Genomic DNA, 19,025 nt, shown 5'->3' on the forward strand with positions numbered 1-19,025 from the left:
CTATGTGTATGAGGTACTATGTTTTTATTTACTTCTCCTTAAATGACAGCTGACAGTCAGTTAAGAAAGGACCGAGTCTGGTGTATGAGAACCTGATGAGACTTGTACTGGAGTCAGGTGCCTGTGGAGGCTCTCTTCACACTTCTCTCTTTTCACTAATCTTCCATAAACCTGGAAGGTTCTGTAATGTTATATAGTAGGATTGAACTTAAATAGCTCAGAATGAAGACAGTGCTGCGTTTCAGTCATTAGTTGACCCCAAACTGCTAATATCACATGGCAGCTACAAAGGCTCTTAAGCCTTGTGGGTTCACATGTGCTAGTGAACTGGGGGGGGGGGGGGGGGGGGGGCATGAAAAGTTGTGTTGACTGTCTTGGGTGGGTTGCACCTTCATGTGGGGTAGAGGGTTATCTGGCCAACAACATGCATTTAGGCCTCAATTCTCTTAACTTTCTGAGGACAAGTATGAAATAGGTTTTAAAAATCACTGCACATCAGATGAAAACTTCTGGCACATATAGTTCTTCTCTTCCAGTTACAGGGACCATTATAGCATGATCTGTTCTTGGTGAAATCAGATCGTTATTTCAGACAGTTTTGTTACTGATGAAACAACAGGAAAGACCTCCCCCACATCTAGTTTTCCATGCTCAAGTAAGAATTTAGAACAATGCCAGACTACTACGCGAGCCTCTAGGATTTATTGCAGTACCTAAATCCACCATGAGGAGACGCCCAAGTGCCGTGTAGAACGTAGTCCGACACCTCATGTCTGTCAGATTGGACTGATTGTTAATACCCAGAAATGAAAAGTGCTCGCTCTATTAAAAAAAAGGAAGACAAGTTAAAAAGATAAAGACATGGGTCACAGGCGGAAGGCAAGCCAGGAATTTCAGAATTACTGAGCCGTTTCAAGCTAATGGCCACATCGTCATTCCTTAAGGGTATGAGTGGGATTAAAAATTTTTTTAATGATTGTTGTTATCTACAACTAATTTATCTTTCTATGAATAATAGTAGGCAGCTTCACCATAATTCAGATAATTTGGATTCCAAAGAGCAGCTCAGATGAAAGTAAGTGTGATCTGGCAGTGTGAAGGGAGTCAGGGAGCAGTCTCTGGTTGTGGGGGCACTACGGACCTCAATTGAAACATCCCCCTTATATGGCTGAGGAAGTGTGTGTGGCTGGCTGGAGAGGAGAACCGGGAAGAGGTGCTAAATCACTCACCGTGTGATTGTTCAGCATGAACTGTACCGCACTAAGCTTCACTAGTTTCCTTACACTACTGTATGTGAAGACAAAGAAAGAAGGTCAAGGAAAGTCTGTGCAAATGAAGAATCTTTAATGCAGAATGCAACTTTCTAGGATAAAGTAGCTTCTTTCTTGGCTATGAATTCCATACCCAGATTATCTTATTTTCCTTAAGCACTTGAATATAACACCTGCCAAACGGGGGGAAAATGTGTTTTCTTCTAAGCAGTATTTAACTGATTGATGACAGAATACCCATACCAAACTCCTATCTGTAAGAAAAGAGATAAAACCCAGCAGTTCCCCCCCAAGAATCATGAATATCCTAGGACAGCTTTTCTCACTGAGGCTTCTAAGAGCAAATTAAGCCCTAAATCCCTGCCTAAGGCATCCATGGTGTGTGGTGAATTAGGTTCTCTCTTATGCATTTAGAATGGCACTAGTTACGTACAATCTTAAAAGTCACTAATTTTTATAGGGTTTAGTCTCTTGTAGACCCCTGATTGTGGAAGCCTGCCTCAAGAGCAATTCAAACTTTATAGTAGACTTGGTCCAGGCCAAGAGGGAATACAGCCACTACTTTTACTGCAGGGCCTGGAATCAGGCTGCTTCTAGCAATAGGCTGACAATCAAGGTGGACTCTGTCATCACTGGGGATGCAAAAATCATGGCCACAGAGTGTATACTGATCAGACAGCTCTGCTATGTATTTCTGGATCTTAGAGATAACCAGGCATAAATCTGTAGAAACTGTTAGCTTATGGGGTGGCTCCTATTTGGAGTCTGGAATTCTCCCTGGATTCTGTGTGGGTATTGGCTTTGGCTCCTAGGAGAATGGAGAATACCTGAGCACACATAAAGCTAAATTAAAGTGGAAGCAGCAGGAGGCCATGATTTCTAAGACTGTGGCAAGCCACAGTTCCTGCTGTGCACAGAAACCAGCTTAGAAAAGGATATCCAATGGAGAGATCATTGAGAAGCTGTAGTGTCTTGGAAGTGATTGGTTCACAGCGGCCCCAGTACTTCAGGTTGGTGATGCTGGAGGACAAAAAGAAAAAAAAAGCAGGAGATACTTTTGATTTGCCTGGTTTCCTTGAGGGTTGGAAGAAGAAGAAAATCATCCACCAAGAGTCACCACACATCTGCATCACCAATTCACAGACATCACAACCACAAAAAATGGGTATAAAATCTCCGTACTTACATTTGGTTGACTAGAAAAATTATCCTTCAGATAATCTTCACTACTTGGTTCCAAAGCTACACTGGCCCATACCCAGGCCCTTGGAATTCTGGGGCACTCCAGGGCTGATTTCTGCAGCAAGGGTAAGAGATTTCTGCGGCAGTGATAACATGCAGACGTATGCAATTCTGCACCTGCGCCATCCACTGTCAGCTGCAGAATTCTAGTAGCCCTTGCTTCCGGGTTCTTGGCTGGCAGAGTCCTTTAGACCCCCTTTGCTTTTTGCATCAAATTATTAACCAGCTCATGAATATGGGTGTTTAGGATTGGGATGGCTGGAAGGGGAAAAATGTCACTTTGCACACAGCCCTGGGTAAAATATTTAGCTCCTAGTTGTGTGCTTTGAGATACTGAGCTCCTAAAAAGGGGAAAATGTAAACAAAGGGGGCAAAACTTAAAAAAAAAAAGAAAACAAACAAAAAAAGGGCCAATTAGGAGCTCCAACTTTGAAGACAGTTCAAATAGCACTAGATTTTGCAGATTCAAGACTCTTCAAGAGTGTGATAGTTCTTGAGAGGAATAAGCCTGTTTTAAAGTGGGGCTCTCCTCCTGGGGCGGCGGGGGGGGGGGGGGGGGTGGGGGCACACCTAGTGGAAATCAGCACCAGAAAACGAATGCCTACTCTGGGCATCTCTGGCAGCAGGGTGATTGGGTGAGAGGCTGAGCACCTCTGGGGAGGGATGTCCATTTTGCTAATGCCATGACAGGGTTTCACCGGTGATTCCAGAGGCTATAGAGGAGATTCCACATGAACAAAATTAAATCCTTGCCTGTACAAGCCTGGAATGCTCTGGGGCCGGGCCATATCTCTAAGCACAGCTTGTCACACACTCAAATGCACAATTTTCTGACGCAAACGATCAATGCTGGAATACCAAGGCACTGGCAGCATAATGCCAAGATCACATTTTACAGTTGCAAGGGACTCTTGCTGATGGCAAGCCAAACACTTACATTTTTCCTATGAAGACGCTTAGGACCATGGTCTCATCATTCAAGCCCAGAACTTCTGAGAGTCGGCGGTACAGCTGGTGTTGTGTTAAGGGAAGAGAAAGTAATCAGAAAATATGGATTAGAAAAATCACATCTCAGTACTGTGTTTGTCCTTATTCAGGGGTAAGATGTGGGAAGAAAATGGACGAAACTGTAGGGGAAGTCTTTGTTGAAGGGATTAAGCTAGTTTCGAAGTATTACTTGACACTGGATAGATGCTGAGCTATCTTACCAGTCCCCTTCGACCCTGAGATTATAAAGACTATCAAAACCTTCTGCTGTTCTCAGTATCAACTCATGTACAGAAACTGAGAATTGCCAGTGTTGAGACCAACAGATGTTTTGACTGGCCATTTGTTAAGCATAGGGAGCATTAGAGAGATGGACCCAATTCTTTGATGAATCTCTCAAAATTCTACAGATGAAGAAGAGACATGTGGACTATCCTGATACTAAAACCTGTGTCTGAATTGTTATCAGATGTTTCTTAGTTAGCAATTCCGCAAGCCCAAGTGAGAAAGAAGTAGAGCCAACTGAGAGTCTGTTACCTTAGAGGATTTTTGCACCTGGTCCCCAATGTAGATCTTACGAAACTGTTCAAAAAAGCTCAGCATGGCCAATTCTAGCTTCTCGTTACCCGCTTGAGCCAAGCGAGAATCTGTCAGGTTCATCAGCTGGAGCACCCTAGAGGAAGAAGAGCAATGATTCTCTCAACAGCAGGATATCCTGGTCACTTTAGAAAATCCAACCTACCCTCCAAAGGTCATATGTGTCTCCTCTCCTTACCCATCCTATCTAAAAGGCATTCTCTACAGGCTCTATGCTCTGCTGGGAGAACAAAATTCTCTATTTCTGCCCCCATAGGAACCATAGCCAGAGAATGAATATGAATGTCCGGTTGGATGTTTAAAACTTCTAGTCCATTGAGACCGTAGGCTGAGTCAGAACTCATAATTAGCTTAAAAATAGTGGACCCCACCCGCCCCCGACCAGTATTGGGGTATTGGTCTTCCTGAAACTTCTGTGAGACCTTGAGTAAAGCAATTTATTTTCTGAGTCCCAATTCCTCACCCATAAAACGAGGGAGACTGGACTAAGCCCATGGTCCTCAATCTTTTTTCCCACAGAGCCATGAAGGGAGTGGACCCATGAAGGACAATGCCCACAGGTAGGTAAAAGCTCCAGGAACCAAGAGCAGATATACCACCGTGACCTCATCCCTGTGCTACTGTGACCTTATCCCTGTGCTACTGTGACCTTGTCTCTTTTCCCCGAGCCTTTCCCTGGCGAAAGAATGCTGGAATGCAAGCGTGTAAGTACTGAATGAGTGTTATTACAAGCAAGTCATCTGACATTTTGATGACATGAGAACAGGTGATAAACTATTTCTGACACATCATGAGTGAATCAGACTCAGGCCTGATGCTGTAACACTCAGTGTGAGAAACGAGGATATAAGACACTGTCTTTGATTTATATTAGGACACACACATGGTGTCACACCAAGCTGCTGAATCAGAAAGCTTATTTGCTTTCATCCTTATCAAATCTTTGGTCGGCTCTTCAAAAAATGCCAGTGTGACATGCCGTGGAGACTTTTGTCAGGATTAAGGCACCTAAGGGCATACGGGCATCTGATAACAGACAAATGGGAATTTTCAGAATAGGAATTACGGATTGAAATGTCTGGGAACCAATATATTCTAAGGCATCATGTTAAAATGTGCTTATCTCTAAGGAGAGCATCTCAAAGTTCAGAAACCTTCAGGGTGGCGGTTCCCCAAGGTCACACAATACTGAAACATGACCTGCTCTTCTACTTGCATTCTGACAGGAGGGTGCACTGGGGTGTCCAGTGGCTACCAGACGCATGACATCATGACAGACTGAATGCGGACACAGATCTGAGAATCCAGCTGACTTCTGGGCCACACATTAAAACAAAGACACTTTTCTCATTAAGTTTTTTGAAAAATATTTAAAAAAACATTATTTCTGTTGACATGTTTTGGGCTTATTGTTATTTTTAAATGAATAAATTTAAACTTTTTCAGTTTTACTTATTTTTATTTTTTAAAAAAGATTTTTTTTGGAATGTTATTTATTTTTGAGAGATAGAGAGACAGAGCATGAGTGGGGGAAGGACAGACAGAGAGAGGGAGACACAGAATCTGAAGTAGGCTCCAGGCTCTGAGCTGTTAGCACACAGCCTGACACGGGGCTCGAACCCATTAACTGTGAGATCATGACCTGAGCCAAAGTCAGACACTCAACCGACTGAGCCACCCAGGCGCCCCTAAAAAAGATTTTCAGTAATCTCTACACCCAACGTGGGGCTCAAACTCGTAACACCGACATCAAGAGTTGCATGCTCTACTGAGCCAGCCATGCACCCCAGTTTTACTTTTTAATACAAAAAATACCAATAGCTGTATCTTATTTTCTTTTTAAGTTTTATTTTATTTAATTTGAGAGAGCAGAGACAGTGTGAGCAGGGGAGGGGCAGAGAGAGGGAGAGAGAATCTCAAACAGGGTCCACACTACCAGCACAGAGCATGATACGGGGCTCAAACTCACGAAACCGTGAGATCATGACCTGAGCCGAAACCGAGAGTGGGAAGCTTAAGTGACTGAGCCACCCGGGTGTCCTTTTGATAGCTATATCTTATAAACAAAAGCTCTTTGAGATTCTCAAATACTATTTATTTATTTTTAAAGTTTATTTATTGAGAGAGAGACAGAGAGAGAGAGAGGGGAAGAGCATGCATGTGCGCAGGGGAGGGGCAAAAAGAGGAAGAGAGAGAGAATCCCAAGTAGGCTCCATGCTCTGCACAGAGCCTGATGTGGGGCTCGATCTCATGACTATGAAATCATGACCTGAACCAAAATCAGGAGCTGGATGCTCAATGGACTGAGTCACCCAGGGGCCCCGAGATCCTCGATACTTTTTAAGAGGACGAACAGTCTTGGTGAAAAGGTTTGAGAACCTCTGCAATAGAGTATTAAAAAATCCTGCCTTTTTATTTCTGTGTTAGGTGAAATTTTAGAAATCATTAAATGTTCATTTATAGGTTTTTTTAGAAAGATGGATAAGAATCACAGGTACAAAGTAACTTGAAATCCTCTGGGTGGAAAAGTTATGTCAAGAGATTTGAAAGGCTGCAGAAACTCTGCAATTCCATATTTGGAAATATTTGAAGAACCACAGTTTCCTATTAGTCTCACTCTGCTATTGCAAAAGTAGTCCACATTTCATTAACTCTGAGATACTGTCCTTAAAACTAAAAGCTACTCCCTACTGTCATTTTCCTAATTCTGTATCCATCATTTCCTTGCTGAATTACTGCAGATGTTTCCTCAGTAAAAGCTGAAGGTAGAATTCCTGCTATATTTATAAAATGTATTTATAAAATGTCTGCAGTTGGACCTTCATTTTCATGGGCAATCAGGTTTGTGAGATTACATTCTATACATGGGGAGGAAAGCACTAACAGAAGCAGGCCAGGCTCCCGTGGTTTGAGAACACCAAAAGGAGCGGTGGCAGTCACAGCAGTGAAATAGAAAGCCTCTGTGAGACCACTTACCGACAGACAAGCTCGCCATCCATAGCATCTTGCTCATCAGTGCTGGCAAATGAAACCCGGCCACCAATCACTGCGCCAATGATGTAAACCAGCCATGTCAGCCTTCCTGCAACAGGAAGAAGATCTATTAGTGTCCACTCCAGTGGTTACTTCATTGAAGAAATTTCCTCACAGTGAGGTTCATTTCTTACTATGGGCTTCTGTAATCTTAAGAACACTATGGTAAAGCTATAATGCCTAACTTTTCCTACAGAGTATAGCTATCACCCCACTCTGCTAAGGGTGATGCCAAGGGGGAAATTCATTAGATAACAGACATTCTCCTATCAGACAAGGTCATTACTTTTAGAGTCCAGTACTTTCTTGAAGTTAAAGACATCCATGTAGATAAGATTTTGGTTACTCTTCCCCAGCTACCTGTGGCATTTATTTATAATAGCCTTTCGTGCAGATGGAGGTAACTAATGATGGAAGAGTCATTTTGGGGTAAAGGGAGGAAAGAGAGGTGGTGATAAGGGGCACCTGGGTGGCTCAGTTGGCTGAGCATCTGACTCTTGATTTCGGCCCAGGTCAAAATCGTGAGTAGGAGGAGCCCTGCGTGGAGCCCTGACTGGCTCTGTGTTGACAGTGCAGAGGCTGCTTGGGAGTCTGTGTCTCGCCTCTCTCCCTCCCTCCCCCACTCCCCGACTTGCGCTCTCTCAAAAATAAACATTAAAAAAAAAAAGAGAGAGAGAGGTGGCAACGAGTGAAGGGGTACCGGCAGCACCGCCTAACAGGCCGCATCCCCCACCCACTCACCCTCCTGCACGGCGATGTCCATGGGGCTTGCGCTGGCGCTCTGTAGCAGCTCCTGATAGGACTGGGCAGACTGGTCGAACAACTGCACAAGGAGCGCACAAGTCTTCTCGTATTCACAACGTCCGATAGTAGACAGCTGGTCCAGCTGCTGCTGCACCAGGCCTGTGTCCTCCAGAGGGTCTTCCAGTCCATCCCTGCTCCCGAGGGAAGAAGAAGGCGGCTCTCTTAAAATATGCCATTGATTTCCTTACCACGACAGCTCTTATTCTTCTGCATTTAGCCAACACTTACACTGGTAGAGGCCCACATCCCCACACTCCTTTTTGCACAGAAGGAACATATATAAAAAGTGGGAAGACCAGTGTTGTCACCCTAGCATGCGTCTTCTTTAGATAGATTCTGTGTGTTCATGTCCAGTCTTTTGATCTGAACAACTGCTCCCTTAACATTCGTCTGCCTCAACCCTCTCTGTCTTATGCTTCTCACCCCAGGGGCTCTTGGTCCTTGACTATAACAACCTTTGGGACTACAAATATCCTGTCCTTGTGTGCGGTCTTTGTGGCCCAATCTCCAGAAATCTCCAGATTTTAATGAAGCAATATGAATGCTTCTACCATATAATATGAACCCTCAATGGACTCTCTGGGGTATCAAATACAACATTCCTGTAGCAAAATGTATCAATATTATGAACAGTCACAAAAAACATAAGTTTTAGAAAAAACTATAAATGGGCTCATACTAGCACATGCCAAGTTTTGCCACCAAATGCATTTTCATTCCAAACTGATGAGAAAATTTGGTTCTAGATCTTGGATTTCAGAATTGCAGTTGAGGCGCTGTGGATCTACACCAGGTCCTACCTTATCTACTGCTCCTAGATTTAAAAATCTTGTCATACTGCAAGCTCTTTGTCTATTGCTACATTGTAGTGTGACACCCCAGCGGCTGCAACACTGCCCCCATTACAGCTAGAGTTCACAGTTGTGGGTACACCATGGTCCACACACTGGGCCAGGACATAGCTGTGTGATCCTTCGAATAACCTTGCCCAAGAGCATACAGCTATTAACTGGCTTCCCTGGGCACAGGGCCTGCACGTCTAGCCACTCCTCAACACTGCCTCAATGAAACCAGCTGAATCCTCAGGAACAGAAACTATGTCACTAAGAGAATGATGCTTTCGGGGCTCCTGAGGGCTCAGTCAGTTAAGTGTCTGACTCTTGATTTTAGCTCTGGTCACGATCTCATGGTTTGTGAGATCCAGCCCCACATCGGGCTCTGCACTGATATCGCGGAGCCTCCATGGGATTCTCTGTCTCCCTCTCTCTCTGACCCTCTCCTGCTTGTGCTCTCTCTAAAAATAAATAAATGTTAAAAAAAAAAAAAAAAGAGAGAGAATGATGCTTTCTAGTGGGCTTCACAAATACTTGGATTTTGAAATGATTCAAGTCATTAACAGTTGAGACTATCACTCATGGCAATTAAATGTACTTGACTCTGAGCCAATTAAAATCTGATTTTAAAAATACCTCAGACCTTCAGAATCCAAGTAAATTCCCCTGAAAAACAGCTAACAAAAAAATCTACAGGAAAGGTCCCTAAACAAAGAATAACTTCACTTTATACAGGTCATTTTTGAAAGGGTCTAACATTTCTTTAGCTATAGATTTCCAGTCTAGTTAACAGTCAAGGTAGACAGAAACCATGTGTTCCTATAATACAATCGGCTATCCACTGCCTAGGATCATCTCCTAGTAAGCTCTGGATTGTGCCATCTTATTTATCCATTTATTTCTTCGGGAAAATAAAGCACCTATAGCTTACACATAATTCTTATCATCTATAGCTTATAAATGTTCCTCTCATGTTTAAAGGAAATCAGTGGCAAGGACAAATAGTATACTGATATACCTAGTAGTCAAAGATATTACTAAGGATGGCAAAAAAGAGGGACATAATAAGTATGTTAAAGAGAAAGACTATTCTTTCAGATTTTATGCTCTCATCTGGTATTCTGCTGACATGAAAAAATGGCCATTAACAGCATTAGCTCCAAAAGAGAATCATGTCAAGAATGCCTTTGCCAAGTGGGTGTCTAATCTCTGGCAAGTCCAACACCAGGCAACTGGGGAGAGAATACAGAACCCTGTCCCAGGTTCCTTACCTCAGTATGATGTGCACAGATTCCAAACGGGATGTGATATAGGCTTTGGTGACCTCAGGAGTATAAGTTTCCAGCATGTGGGGCTCTGTGGCTTTCACGTATGGCACAGAGGCTGCCAACCGCTGCCATAGGCTCAGGAGATAGTGCACGCTATTCGGGGCAAATTCCCAGTGCTAAGGAAAGCCAAAAGAGTAGGAGGTATACTTCTCATTTCTGTACACAATACATTAGTCCCATGCCACTTGACACAAAGGATAAAGACTTGGGGAAAAAAAAGGACAGATTTTTATGGGCTTTGTTCTGTGCATGACAACTCATCCAATGTACTTATTAGTATTTCAGAGATTAACCATCTAATAAAAAGAGCTGTTCTATCCTGGTTGTGTAAACCTTCCCACAAGGAAAGCCTTGCGTAAGTGGTTCTCAAACATTAGTATCCATGAGGATCACCGGGAGAACTTGTTGGACACAGAGACACTTAGGCTCCACCCTGGACCTACTGAAGCAGAAATTATGGAGGTAAGACAAGCACTTGCATTTTTCATCAAACTCCAGAGGATTTTGAATCAAGCCATAAAATTTGAGAACCACTGCCTTATACTACGTGACTAAGAAAAAGATGTCACTAACTCTTCCCTCTTCTGTCTAGCTCCCTGTTCCAATCTTGCCTTTTTCAGAGTGATAATCTAAATATTATCCCTGCAATTCCTACAAGTTCCTCTAACCAAATCCTTGCACTTTTTTAAATGCAAATGAGTAGGCTGCAAGAACTACTCTGCAGAGTTGCCCTATACTTCTATTCACTTTGGCTTGAGGGAAAAAAGGGAATACAGGCACACCCACAGGTTTGGTTCCAGACCACTACAGTAGTGAGTCAAATGAATTTTTTGTTTCCCAGTGCACATAAGAAAGTTATGTTTGCACTATACTGTAGTATATTAAGTGTGCAATAGCATTATGTCTAAAAAGACAATGTACATATCTTAATTAAAAAATGCTTTATTGCTAAAAATGCTAACCATCATCTGAGATTTCAGGAAGCTGTAATCACTGATCACAGATCACTGTAATACACATGAGAAAGCATGAAATATTGGGAGAATTACCAAAATGTGACACAGAGACATGAAGTGAACAAATGGTGCTGAAAAATGGCACAGACAGAAGACTTGCTCGACGCAGGGGTGCCATAAACGTTCACTTTGTCAGAAATGCAGTATCTGTGAAGCGCAATAAAGTGAAGTGCAAGAAAACGAGGTCTGCCTGTATTCTTAGAAGTTTAAAACCAATGAGCCAGAGAAAAAGTTCCTATGTGTAGGTAAGAGAGAGACAAGCAATCAAAGACAAACCTGTAGGCTGGTCACTGTGAAGTTAGCTATCAATCGGATGACCTCAGGGTAGTTTTCCACCTTTACTAATTCTCCCAGTTGATAGTTACTCTTCAATCGGGCCAGTAGTCTGCAAAACTCATGGTAATTGTTTGGGTCTGATAAACTCTGGTGACAGCACAGAAGGAAAATGAAATGTAAAATGTGATTCACTATACTTCCAGAATGACATTTGGGATGGCATGAGGGGAAAGGAGAATCTACTTTAACTTCTGAGCTACAGGTCCTCCCTTAGAATGACACATCTCGGGGTGTCTGGGTGGCTCAGTTGGTTAAGCGTTCAGCTTTGGCTCAGGTCATGATCTTGCGGTTCGTGAGTTCGAGCCCTGAGTCATGGTTTTTTGCTGACAGCTCAGAGCCTGGAGCCTGCTTCGGATTCTGTGTCTCCCTCTCTCTCTGCCCCTCCCCCACTCGTGCTGTGTCTCTCCAAAATGAATGTTAAAAAAAAAATTAATGATAAAAAAAAAAGAATGACACTTCTGTTAGGATGTTTAAAAACAATTTTTTTTAAAAGTTGTTTTTAAAAAGGGACGGTCGCATCTATTATTTCATGTGTTCATAAAAATCATCCTGTGAGATAAAATTTCTAGCATCAATAAAGAGAAGCCCAGAAGGATCACATTAATTGCCTAAAGCAGCTATTAAATAGCATAAAAGGAGCACATTCTAAGATATGACTGGTCTTATACTGATAAAAAAAAATTATGAAATTTTCATTCTCACATCTGTCAGATCATTAAATAAGACTAACACTTCAGTGGCAAAGTTACACAAATGTTTAGTTTATTTACATTATATCACCATTGTTATAATAAATTTAGTCCTATATTAGTATGCTTATGTGTTTTACTTCATACTTATATCAAACACTTTGGATTTGCTTGCATATTAGACAAACATATCTGTTTTCTTACGCAGGTCTTCCTCTATTAGCATACTTTGTTTTGTTCACCAACACATCCCTGGCACATAGTAGGTGATCTGTGTATTTGTTAAATGAATAAGTGCATTTTTAACAGTCTTCAATAAATGCTGCTGAGAAAATTGGACAGCTACATGCAAAAAAAAAAAAAAAAAAAAAAAAAAAAAAAGAAACTGGACCACTTTCTTATATCATACACAAAAAATAAACTCAAAATGGACTATAGACTTAAATGTGAGATCTGAAGCCATTATACTCCTAGAAGGAAATGTAGGCAGTCATCTTCTTGACATTGGCTACAGCAACATTTCTTTAGATATGTGTCCTCAGGCAAGAGAAACAAAAGCAAAAATAAAGTGCTGGGGCTATACCAAAATAAAATGGTTTTGCATAGTGAAGGAAACCATCAACAAAATGAAAAAACAACCAACCCACTGAATGGGAGAAGATATTTGCAAATGATATAAATACAGAGTTAACATCCAATATATATAAAGAACTCCTACGACTCAACACCAAAAAACAACCTGATTAGAAAATGGGCAGAGGATCTGAATAGACATTTTTCTGAAGACATATAGATGTCCAACAGACACATGAAAAGATGCTCAATATCATTAATCCTCAAAACCACAATGAGATACTACCACTTTACACTTGTCAGAATAGCTAGTTAAAAAAAGACAAGAAATACTGGGGCACGTGGCTGGCTAAGTCATTAGAGCATGCTACTCCTGATCTCAGAGTCATGAGTTCAAACCCCATGATGGGTGTAGAGCTTACTTTAAATTTTTTTTTTTTTAACATTTATTTATTTTTGAGACAGAGAGAGACAGAGCATGAACAGGGGAGGAGCAGAGAGAGAGGAAGACACAGAATCTGAAACAGGCTCCAGGCTCTGAGCTGTCAGCACAGAGCCCGACATGGGGCTCGAACTCACGGACCGTGAGATCATGACCTGAGCCGAAGTCGGACGATTAACTGACCAAGCCACCCAGGCGCCCTGTAGAGCTTACTTTAAACCAAACAAAAAATCTTGACCCAAAAAGACAAAAAATAACAAATGGTGGTGAGGATATGGTGAAGAACAAACTCCCATGCACTGTTGGGAGGAATGTAAATTGGTGCAGTCACTGTGGAAAACAGTATGGAGGTTCCTCAAAAAAGTAAAAACAGAAATACCATATGATATAGTAATTCCACTACTGGGTATTTATTTACTCAAAGAAAACAAAAACACTAACCTGAAAAGATATATGCACCCCTATGTGTACTGCAGCATATACAACACAATAACCAAGACATGGAAGCAATGTAAGTGTCCACTGACAGATGAATGGATAAAGAAAAGTGGTGTGTGTGTGTGTGTGTGTGTGTGTGTGTGCGCATATATATAGAGAGGCAGACAGAGAAAGACAAATACCGTATGATTTCATTTATATGTGGAATCTAAAAAACAAAACAAATGAACAGACAAAAAAAAGCAGAGACAGACCTATACATACAGGGAACAAACTGATGGTTGCCAGAGGGGAAGGTTTGTGGGGATGACCAAAAATGGGTGAAGGGGGAGTGAGAATACAGACTCCTAGCTATGGAGTCAATAAGTCACAGGGATAAAGGGTACAGCACAGGGAATATAATCAACGGTATTGTAGTAGTGTTGTGTGGTGACAGATGGTAGCTACACTTGAGGTAAGAATACCATAACATAAAGAGTTGTTTCACTGTGTTGTACATCTGAAACTAATGTAACATTCTGAGACAACTATACTTCAACTTCAAAAAAAAAATTTTTTTTTAATTTTTTTAAACAGAGGGACAGGACTAAGTATATTTAAAAATGAAATGCTTGTATGGTATTTCCTAGTGTAGAGAAGTGGTACTTTAAGAAAAGTAGGTGTTGGCTGAATCTCTGGGACTGAAAAAGACAAAAAGGGCAATCGAGTTACAGAATGTATAGATTAGAAAAAGCACTTTATCTCTCTTCCCACCTAAAAGCAGCCCTATACACTTAGGTAAATAATGTATATTAAAAAAAAAAAAAGAAACAAAAACAAAAACCACATTTCTTGAGGGAAAATGACTAGCTCTCTCCCTATTTTTCCTGTATAAGTCCTGCATTCTTGAAGCGAGAGCATACAAATCCCTCGTTTGGGATCAAGAAACTGCCTACAGATACAGATTCACTTAAACCTTCTGAAGAATGACACACCCAACTGCTCTCTAGGATTTCTGCTAAGTGTGGCCTCTAGATGGATTTCCTTCTGACTCCTAACAGATAGGCATATACTAATCACCCCCACCCCCACAACAGCATATATATGTATGTATTTATTCAAATAAAAATAAATTCTCAAAAATCTTACCTGTGGGTTTTCCAGTATTCGTTTAACACCATCAACAAGATGAGAGAGAAACTTGGCCCTCTCTGCATTATTAAACAGGGATCTTCTGACTGAGGCAATCTGTACTAAGCAGGATAATACCTAAAAGCAGATGCAATCCAAACACAATTGATTAAAAAGATGATATGGCTATTCCATATTATCTTTTCCCTCCTTCCCCTCCTATAATATTCTTCTTACATATGCCATTAATTCTTTTCTTTCAACCCCTGCTACCATTTCAATGATGTAGAAAAAGTTGAGGAAGATGCAACTTAGGATATTGGAAACAGCTTTATTACAAGAAAAAAACCCCCATTAGATCCAAGTTACCATAACAACTAGTTAAATCCAGAGTTTAGAAATTCACTTAGGTATTATTCTTTGACCACCTACCAGCTTCTTTGATTCTTGTTAAGATATGTATTTAAGGTTTTAAAATATCATTCAATTAATAGTTTAAGTAAAGTTTTAGATTTGGTTTTCTCTGTTTCATGAAGACTTTTGGCTCATCAGGCTTTGCTATGTAGTGCTATAATGAAATAACCAAGTTATATCTGTGTCCTAAAAAAACCCAGGCTTTATACTGAAAACACTTCTCTTTCCCCATTATGTTAGATATTTACACTGTTTGCCCCTCCAGATCTGTATCTTCTATCCTTCTCCACACTGCTCTACTCCTTCAGAAGCTGACTTCTGTTAACTAAGCAGAGCCAAGCTCCACTGCCCTCTTGCCTCTAGTAGGCCTCAACCACTGGAAAGTTCTAGCAGGAGATTAAGGGCAGGAAGAGAGAGGCACCCCTTCTCAACTCCTGGCTGGGCCATGATTGGCAGTGTCCCTACTTCTGCTGTCCAGCCCTAAGCCACAGCTTCAGCTCTTTCCAGGGTTTCCTCCTCTTGCCCCCAAGGGCTCCCCACTATTGCACTCCCTTAAGGGTGTATGGCACCTCACCACCCCTTGTTGGATTCCCTTAACGTTGCCCACATATCTTTACAAATAGTCCTTTCACTAACTACCCCTCTTGAGTGAGCTACCTTTTCCATAAAGATACAAACAGCAATGTATTCATGTTTCTACTAAAGCAAAGGTCTACATTTGGAAAAGTACCATAATAACCAGGAAAACAGTCTACTGTAGAAAAACTATGCAAAACATCCATTACTTTCCTGTTTTATTTGTGTGTTTCGTACAGTAGCATTTTACACCAAACAATTTGAAATACGAGACCAGTATCTCTTAGGACCTGGATAATTTTGAGATTTGAGGAGGGTAATTATTCTGCTTTAAAGAAGAAATGCATTACTTCCAAGAGCCCTCAAATGTTGTCCAGGATAGTATACAAATTTGTCTTCCCCTTACAGCTTCCATTTATCACCTATGTAACATGTGCCTGAGGATTTTAAAAACTTTTCTTGGGCAGGATCATCTTCATTTAGACAATACAAGGTGAACCCTCCCACTCCAGCCTGTGATTTGAGGTGTAGTATAAAGTCAGATTCAAGATGAGACCAAAAGAGCTTGACATCTGCAGCAATTTGTCATTAGACAGGAATAATTTAGAGAGAATTAAGTTAAGACTTTACTGCAAGAACCTTTAGGGTACAAGCTTTACCACAAAAGGCTAGATAACTACCCCCACTATTTCTATGCCTTGCTTCTAGGATTTTATACAACAAAATGAACAAGCATAAGGCTCATTCACCATTGCTACTTTCTAGAAGTAGGTTTGTTTTAGAAACTGTGGTCCTGACTCACCAGAGGTGAAAATGAAGGAGGGATGGAATGATACAGGTCAAAAAACAGCTGCAGAGTTGAAGAATCTAAGAATGCTGGAAAAAGACAAAGGAGTGCGTTACTGAGTATGTCTGCTCATTGCCAGTGGTACACATGGGACTATGTATCAGTGGACATCTCCCTGCTTTCCTATCTCCCAGTGTTTACCTCCTTTCAAAATGACAAGGTAAGAGGGGCTTTTTGTTTCCCTCGCTGTTGTTTTTAGAGAACTAGGTTTTAGCTCCTCTAAGAGACAGATTCATTTTTCTGACTCTCAGAGAACTTAAACCAATCAGGACTGTGTTCAAGTTTTATCCTAAAGAACACAGAATAAGAACAAGTTCTTTTATTTCATTTTTAAAGCTAGAAATTATGTCAAATGAGTTAAGATCACAGAGGTCTCTAGGTGATTAATGTAGGAAGGTCAAAGTTACATTCGTTAGTAACCCAGTAACTAAAAAAAGGCTCTGAGGCTGAGGGATCTGTAAGATTCCTCCAACAACCTCTTCCTCACTTTATCAAGGCAGATACTGACCTTCTAAATCGTCTCTAACAACAAGCAAAGGGCTGTCATCCCACAGACGCTGTGCAGGTCTGAGCAGCAGCAGTCTGTCCCAGGTGGTAAAATTCTGTTACCTGATCTCCAGCTGGTGGGGATCTGTACTGTGCACAGGTCATCTGAGGACTCGTCAGTAGAAGTGCCGATGAAATCAAAGTTTAGGCAGTTATGAGTGAGTTTGAGCAGTTGCATGAGCAAGCCATGCTGACTTTCATCATTCAAGTTTAGATTCTTTCCTGAAGCCTGTAAAAGTGACCACATAATGAGCCCCAAACAATCACTCCTCTCTTCCCAGCTTGCTGCCAGACTCCTGAGAAAGCTGTTAAGCCAGATAAGGAGGGCAGTATTTCAACTCAATAAAGCAAGTTTTCCCCTGCAAAAGACGCTGTACTTCCATCACCTTAACGTCACTATGAAAATCCTAGATCCTTATTTACCATAAAAACATGAAACTGGTATTTAAAGACATCCCTCTTTGGACACTTATCCTTTACATGTTGTAGACACAGTGACCACAAGGGATTCTGAAGCAATATGGGATGTGTGGTTGTTCCATTTGCTATGAGATCCTAATAATTTCTAGATAGCGTCTGTGAACTCAGTGACCGGCTGGCTAACTGTTTTTGACAGTATCAGTGGGGAGGAGTCAATCCTCAGTTTTCTCCAAAGCTTTTCCCCTCCAGGGGGTACAACAGCTTTTGCCAGGCAGCTTGCCCAACCTGAGGATTGTTTGGGAATTCTGAGGTAGAATGAAGTAATTGAGGAAGATGAACATCATTAAATGGAGCAACAGAAAGAATCCAAACTTGCTTCTAAAAGTTGAGACATAATGGAAAAAGAGACTAAAAACAAAAACAAAACAAAAACAAAAACCCAACTCCCCAAAACCCTCCACAACAAAACAAAAACAAACAGCCAGAGGCTAATCCCATTTAGCTTTCTACAGAGAGAAGCTTCCTTACACATTGTTACAAATGTGTAGAACTCATAGGTGAGCATTGTTTTCTTAGTTCAACTCTATCCATAAATGAACCACAACACCAATTTTCTGCTTTAAAACAGGTAATTTCCTTATATGATAACTGTCTACCCCTTCAGGATATGAAATCTAAATGGATGTTAAAAATTCAAAATCTACTTTTCCTTACAGATGTTGCTTGTTTATTTGCTGCCTGTAACTCAGCAGGGGGCAGGGGAGCTGGCCTGTTTCAGTATGCTAACAATGCAGCCTGAACCTACTTTCAGAGCACTAAGAATCCAAACACCATAAAGCTAACATGCCTTTACTTCATGAAGGAAGATTTTATGTGCGTATAAAAAAAGCAAACAGCAAGTCCCAAATTCTGTGCTATACTAGATTCCTTGGGATATGTGTTCATTTACTGTGCTTTGCTTAGGGGAACAGCTCTGAAATAGGGCAATTCCAATCCTTTTCCTAATGTCAGTGGTCAGCGTGCCACTTTCTTCCGCATCTCAGAGGCAGGTGTCGTAGGAGAGATGGTGATGGTTAAAGGGCTGCACCAACTCTCAAGGGGTTGGCTTGGAGCTAACCCCTAACAGGTCCCCACTCATTCTCATCCTTTCAAAGAGGCCTGGGAAGGAGGACCCAACCTACAATCTTACCTGTTTTAGTAAATTGCAGGAAAGTGTGAAGATATCAAATAACGATGAATCTCGGAAAGAAGAGGCTATTTTTCTGTGCTTGGTTAAAGGATGGGTGGTGTCTGCCTGTGCAAAAAATAAACCAATCCAAGTTTTAGAATTAATTGCAAAGAAAAAAAACTTTCATGCAGACTTCAAATAAACTAGGATTTCCAATAAAACCAACTTGTATATATACAAAATACATTTTTAATGTTTAAATCACCATTAACTTATGTATAGTAAGAGGATGCAAAGGACAATAAGCGGCTAACAGCTAGCCAGGATCTGTCTATTGCTTACAGATGGAAGACGG

The 19,025-nt window shown here is 41.3% G+C and overlaps 1 protein-coding gene and 1 long non-coding RNA gene across 3 annotated transcripts in view; one reads left to right on the top strand and one right to left on the bottom strand.

Moving 5' to 3' along the window:
• The window catches only part of XPO7 (exportin 7), a 40,819-nt gene that overhangs the window by 13,862 nt on the left and 7,932 nt on the right, over nt 1-19,025 (bottom strand). For both annotated transcript variants that reach the window (XM_045457944.1, XM_045457932.1), the window contains exons 6-18: nt 18,692-18,796; nt 17,146-17,311; nt 16,492-16,565; nt 14,718-14,837; nt 11,388-11,534; nt 10,039-10,211; nt 7,872-8,065; nt 7,074-7,179; nt 4,038-4,173; nt 3,451-3,524; nt 2,211-2,291; nt 1,230-1,293; nt 714-822 (exon numbers count right to left, since the gene is read on the bottom strand). In XM_045457944.1, coding sequence (XP_045313900.1) covers nt 714-822; nt 1,230-1,293; nt 2,211-2,291; nt 3,451-3,524; nt 4,038-4,173; nt 7,074-7,179; nt 7,872-8,065; nt 10,039-10,211; nt 11,388-11,534; nt 14,718-14,837; nt 16,492-16,565; nt 17,146-17,311; nt 18,692-18,796 — 1,549 coding nt within the window. The remainder of the gene's footprint in view (nt 1-713; nt 823-1,229; nt 1,294-2,210; nt 2,292-3,450; nt 3,525-4,037; nt 4,174-7,073; nt 7,180-7,871; nt 8,066-10,038; nt 10,212-11,387; nt 11,535-14,717; nt 14,838-16,491; nt 16,566-17,145; nt 17,312-18,691; nt 18,797-19,025) is intronic.
• LOC123587889 lies at nt 4,476-5,491 on the top strand. Its single transcript, XR_006707588.1, has 2 exons — nt 4,476-4,657; nt 5,324-5,491. It is a non-coding gene; the product is annotated as an uncharacterized LOC123587889 (long non-coding RNA).

The sequence above is a fragment of the Leopardus geoffroyi genome, chromosome B1 (genome assembly GCF_018350155.1).
Source record: "Leopardus geoffroyi isolate Oge1 chromosome B1, O.geoffroyi_Oge1_pat1.0, whole genome shotgun sequence".
Lineage (NCBI taxonomy): Eukaryota > Metazoa > Chordata > Mammalia > Carnivora > Felidae > Leopardus > Leopardus geoffroyi.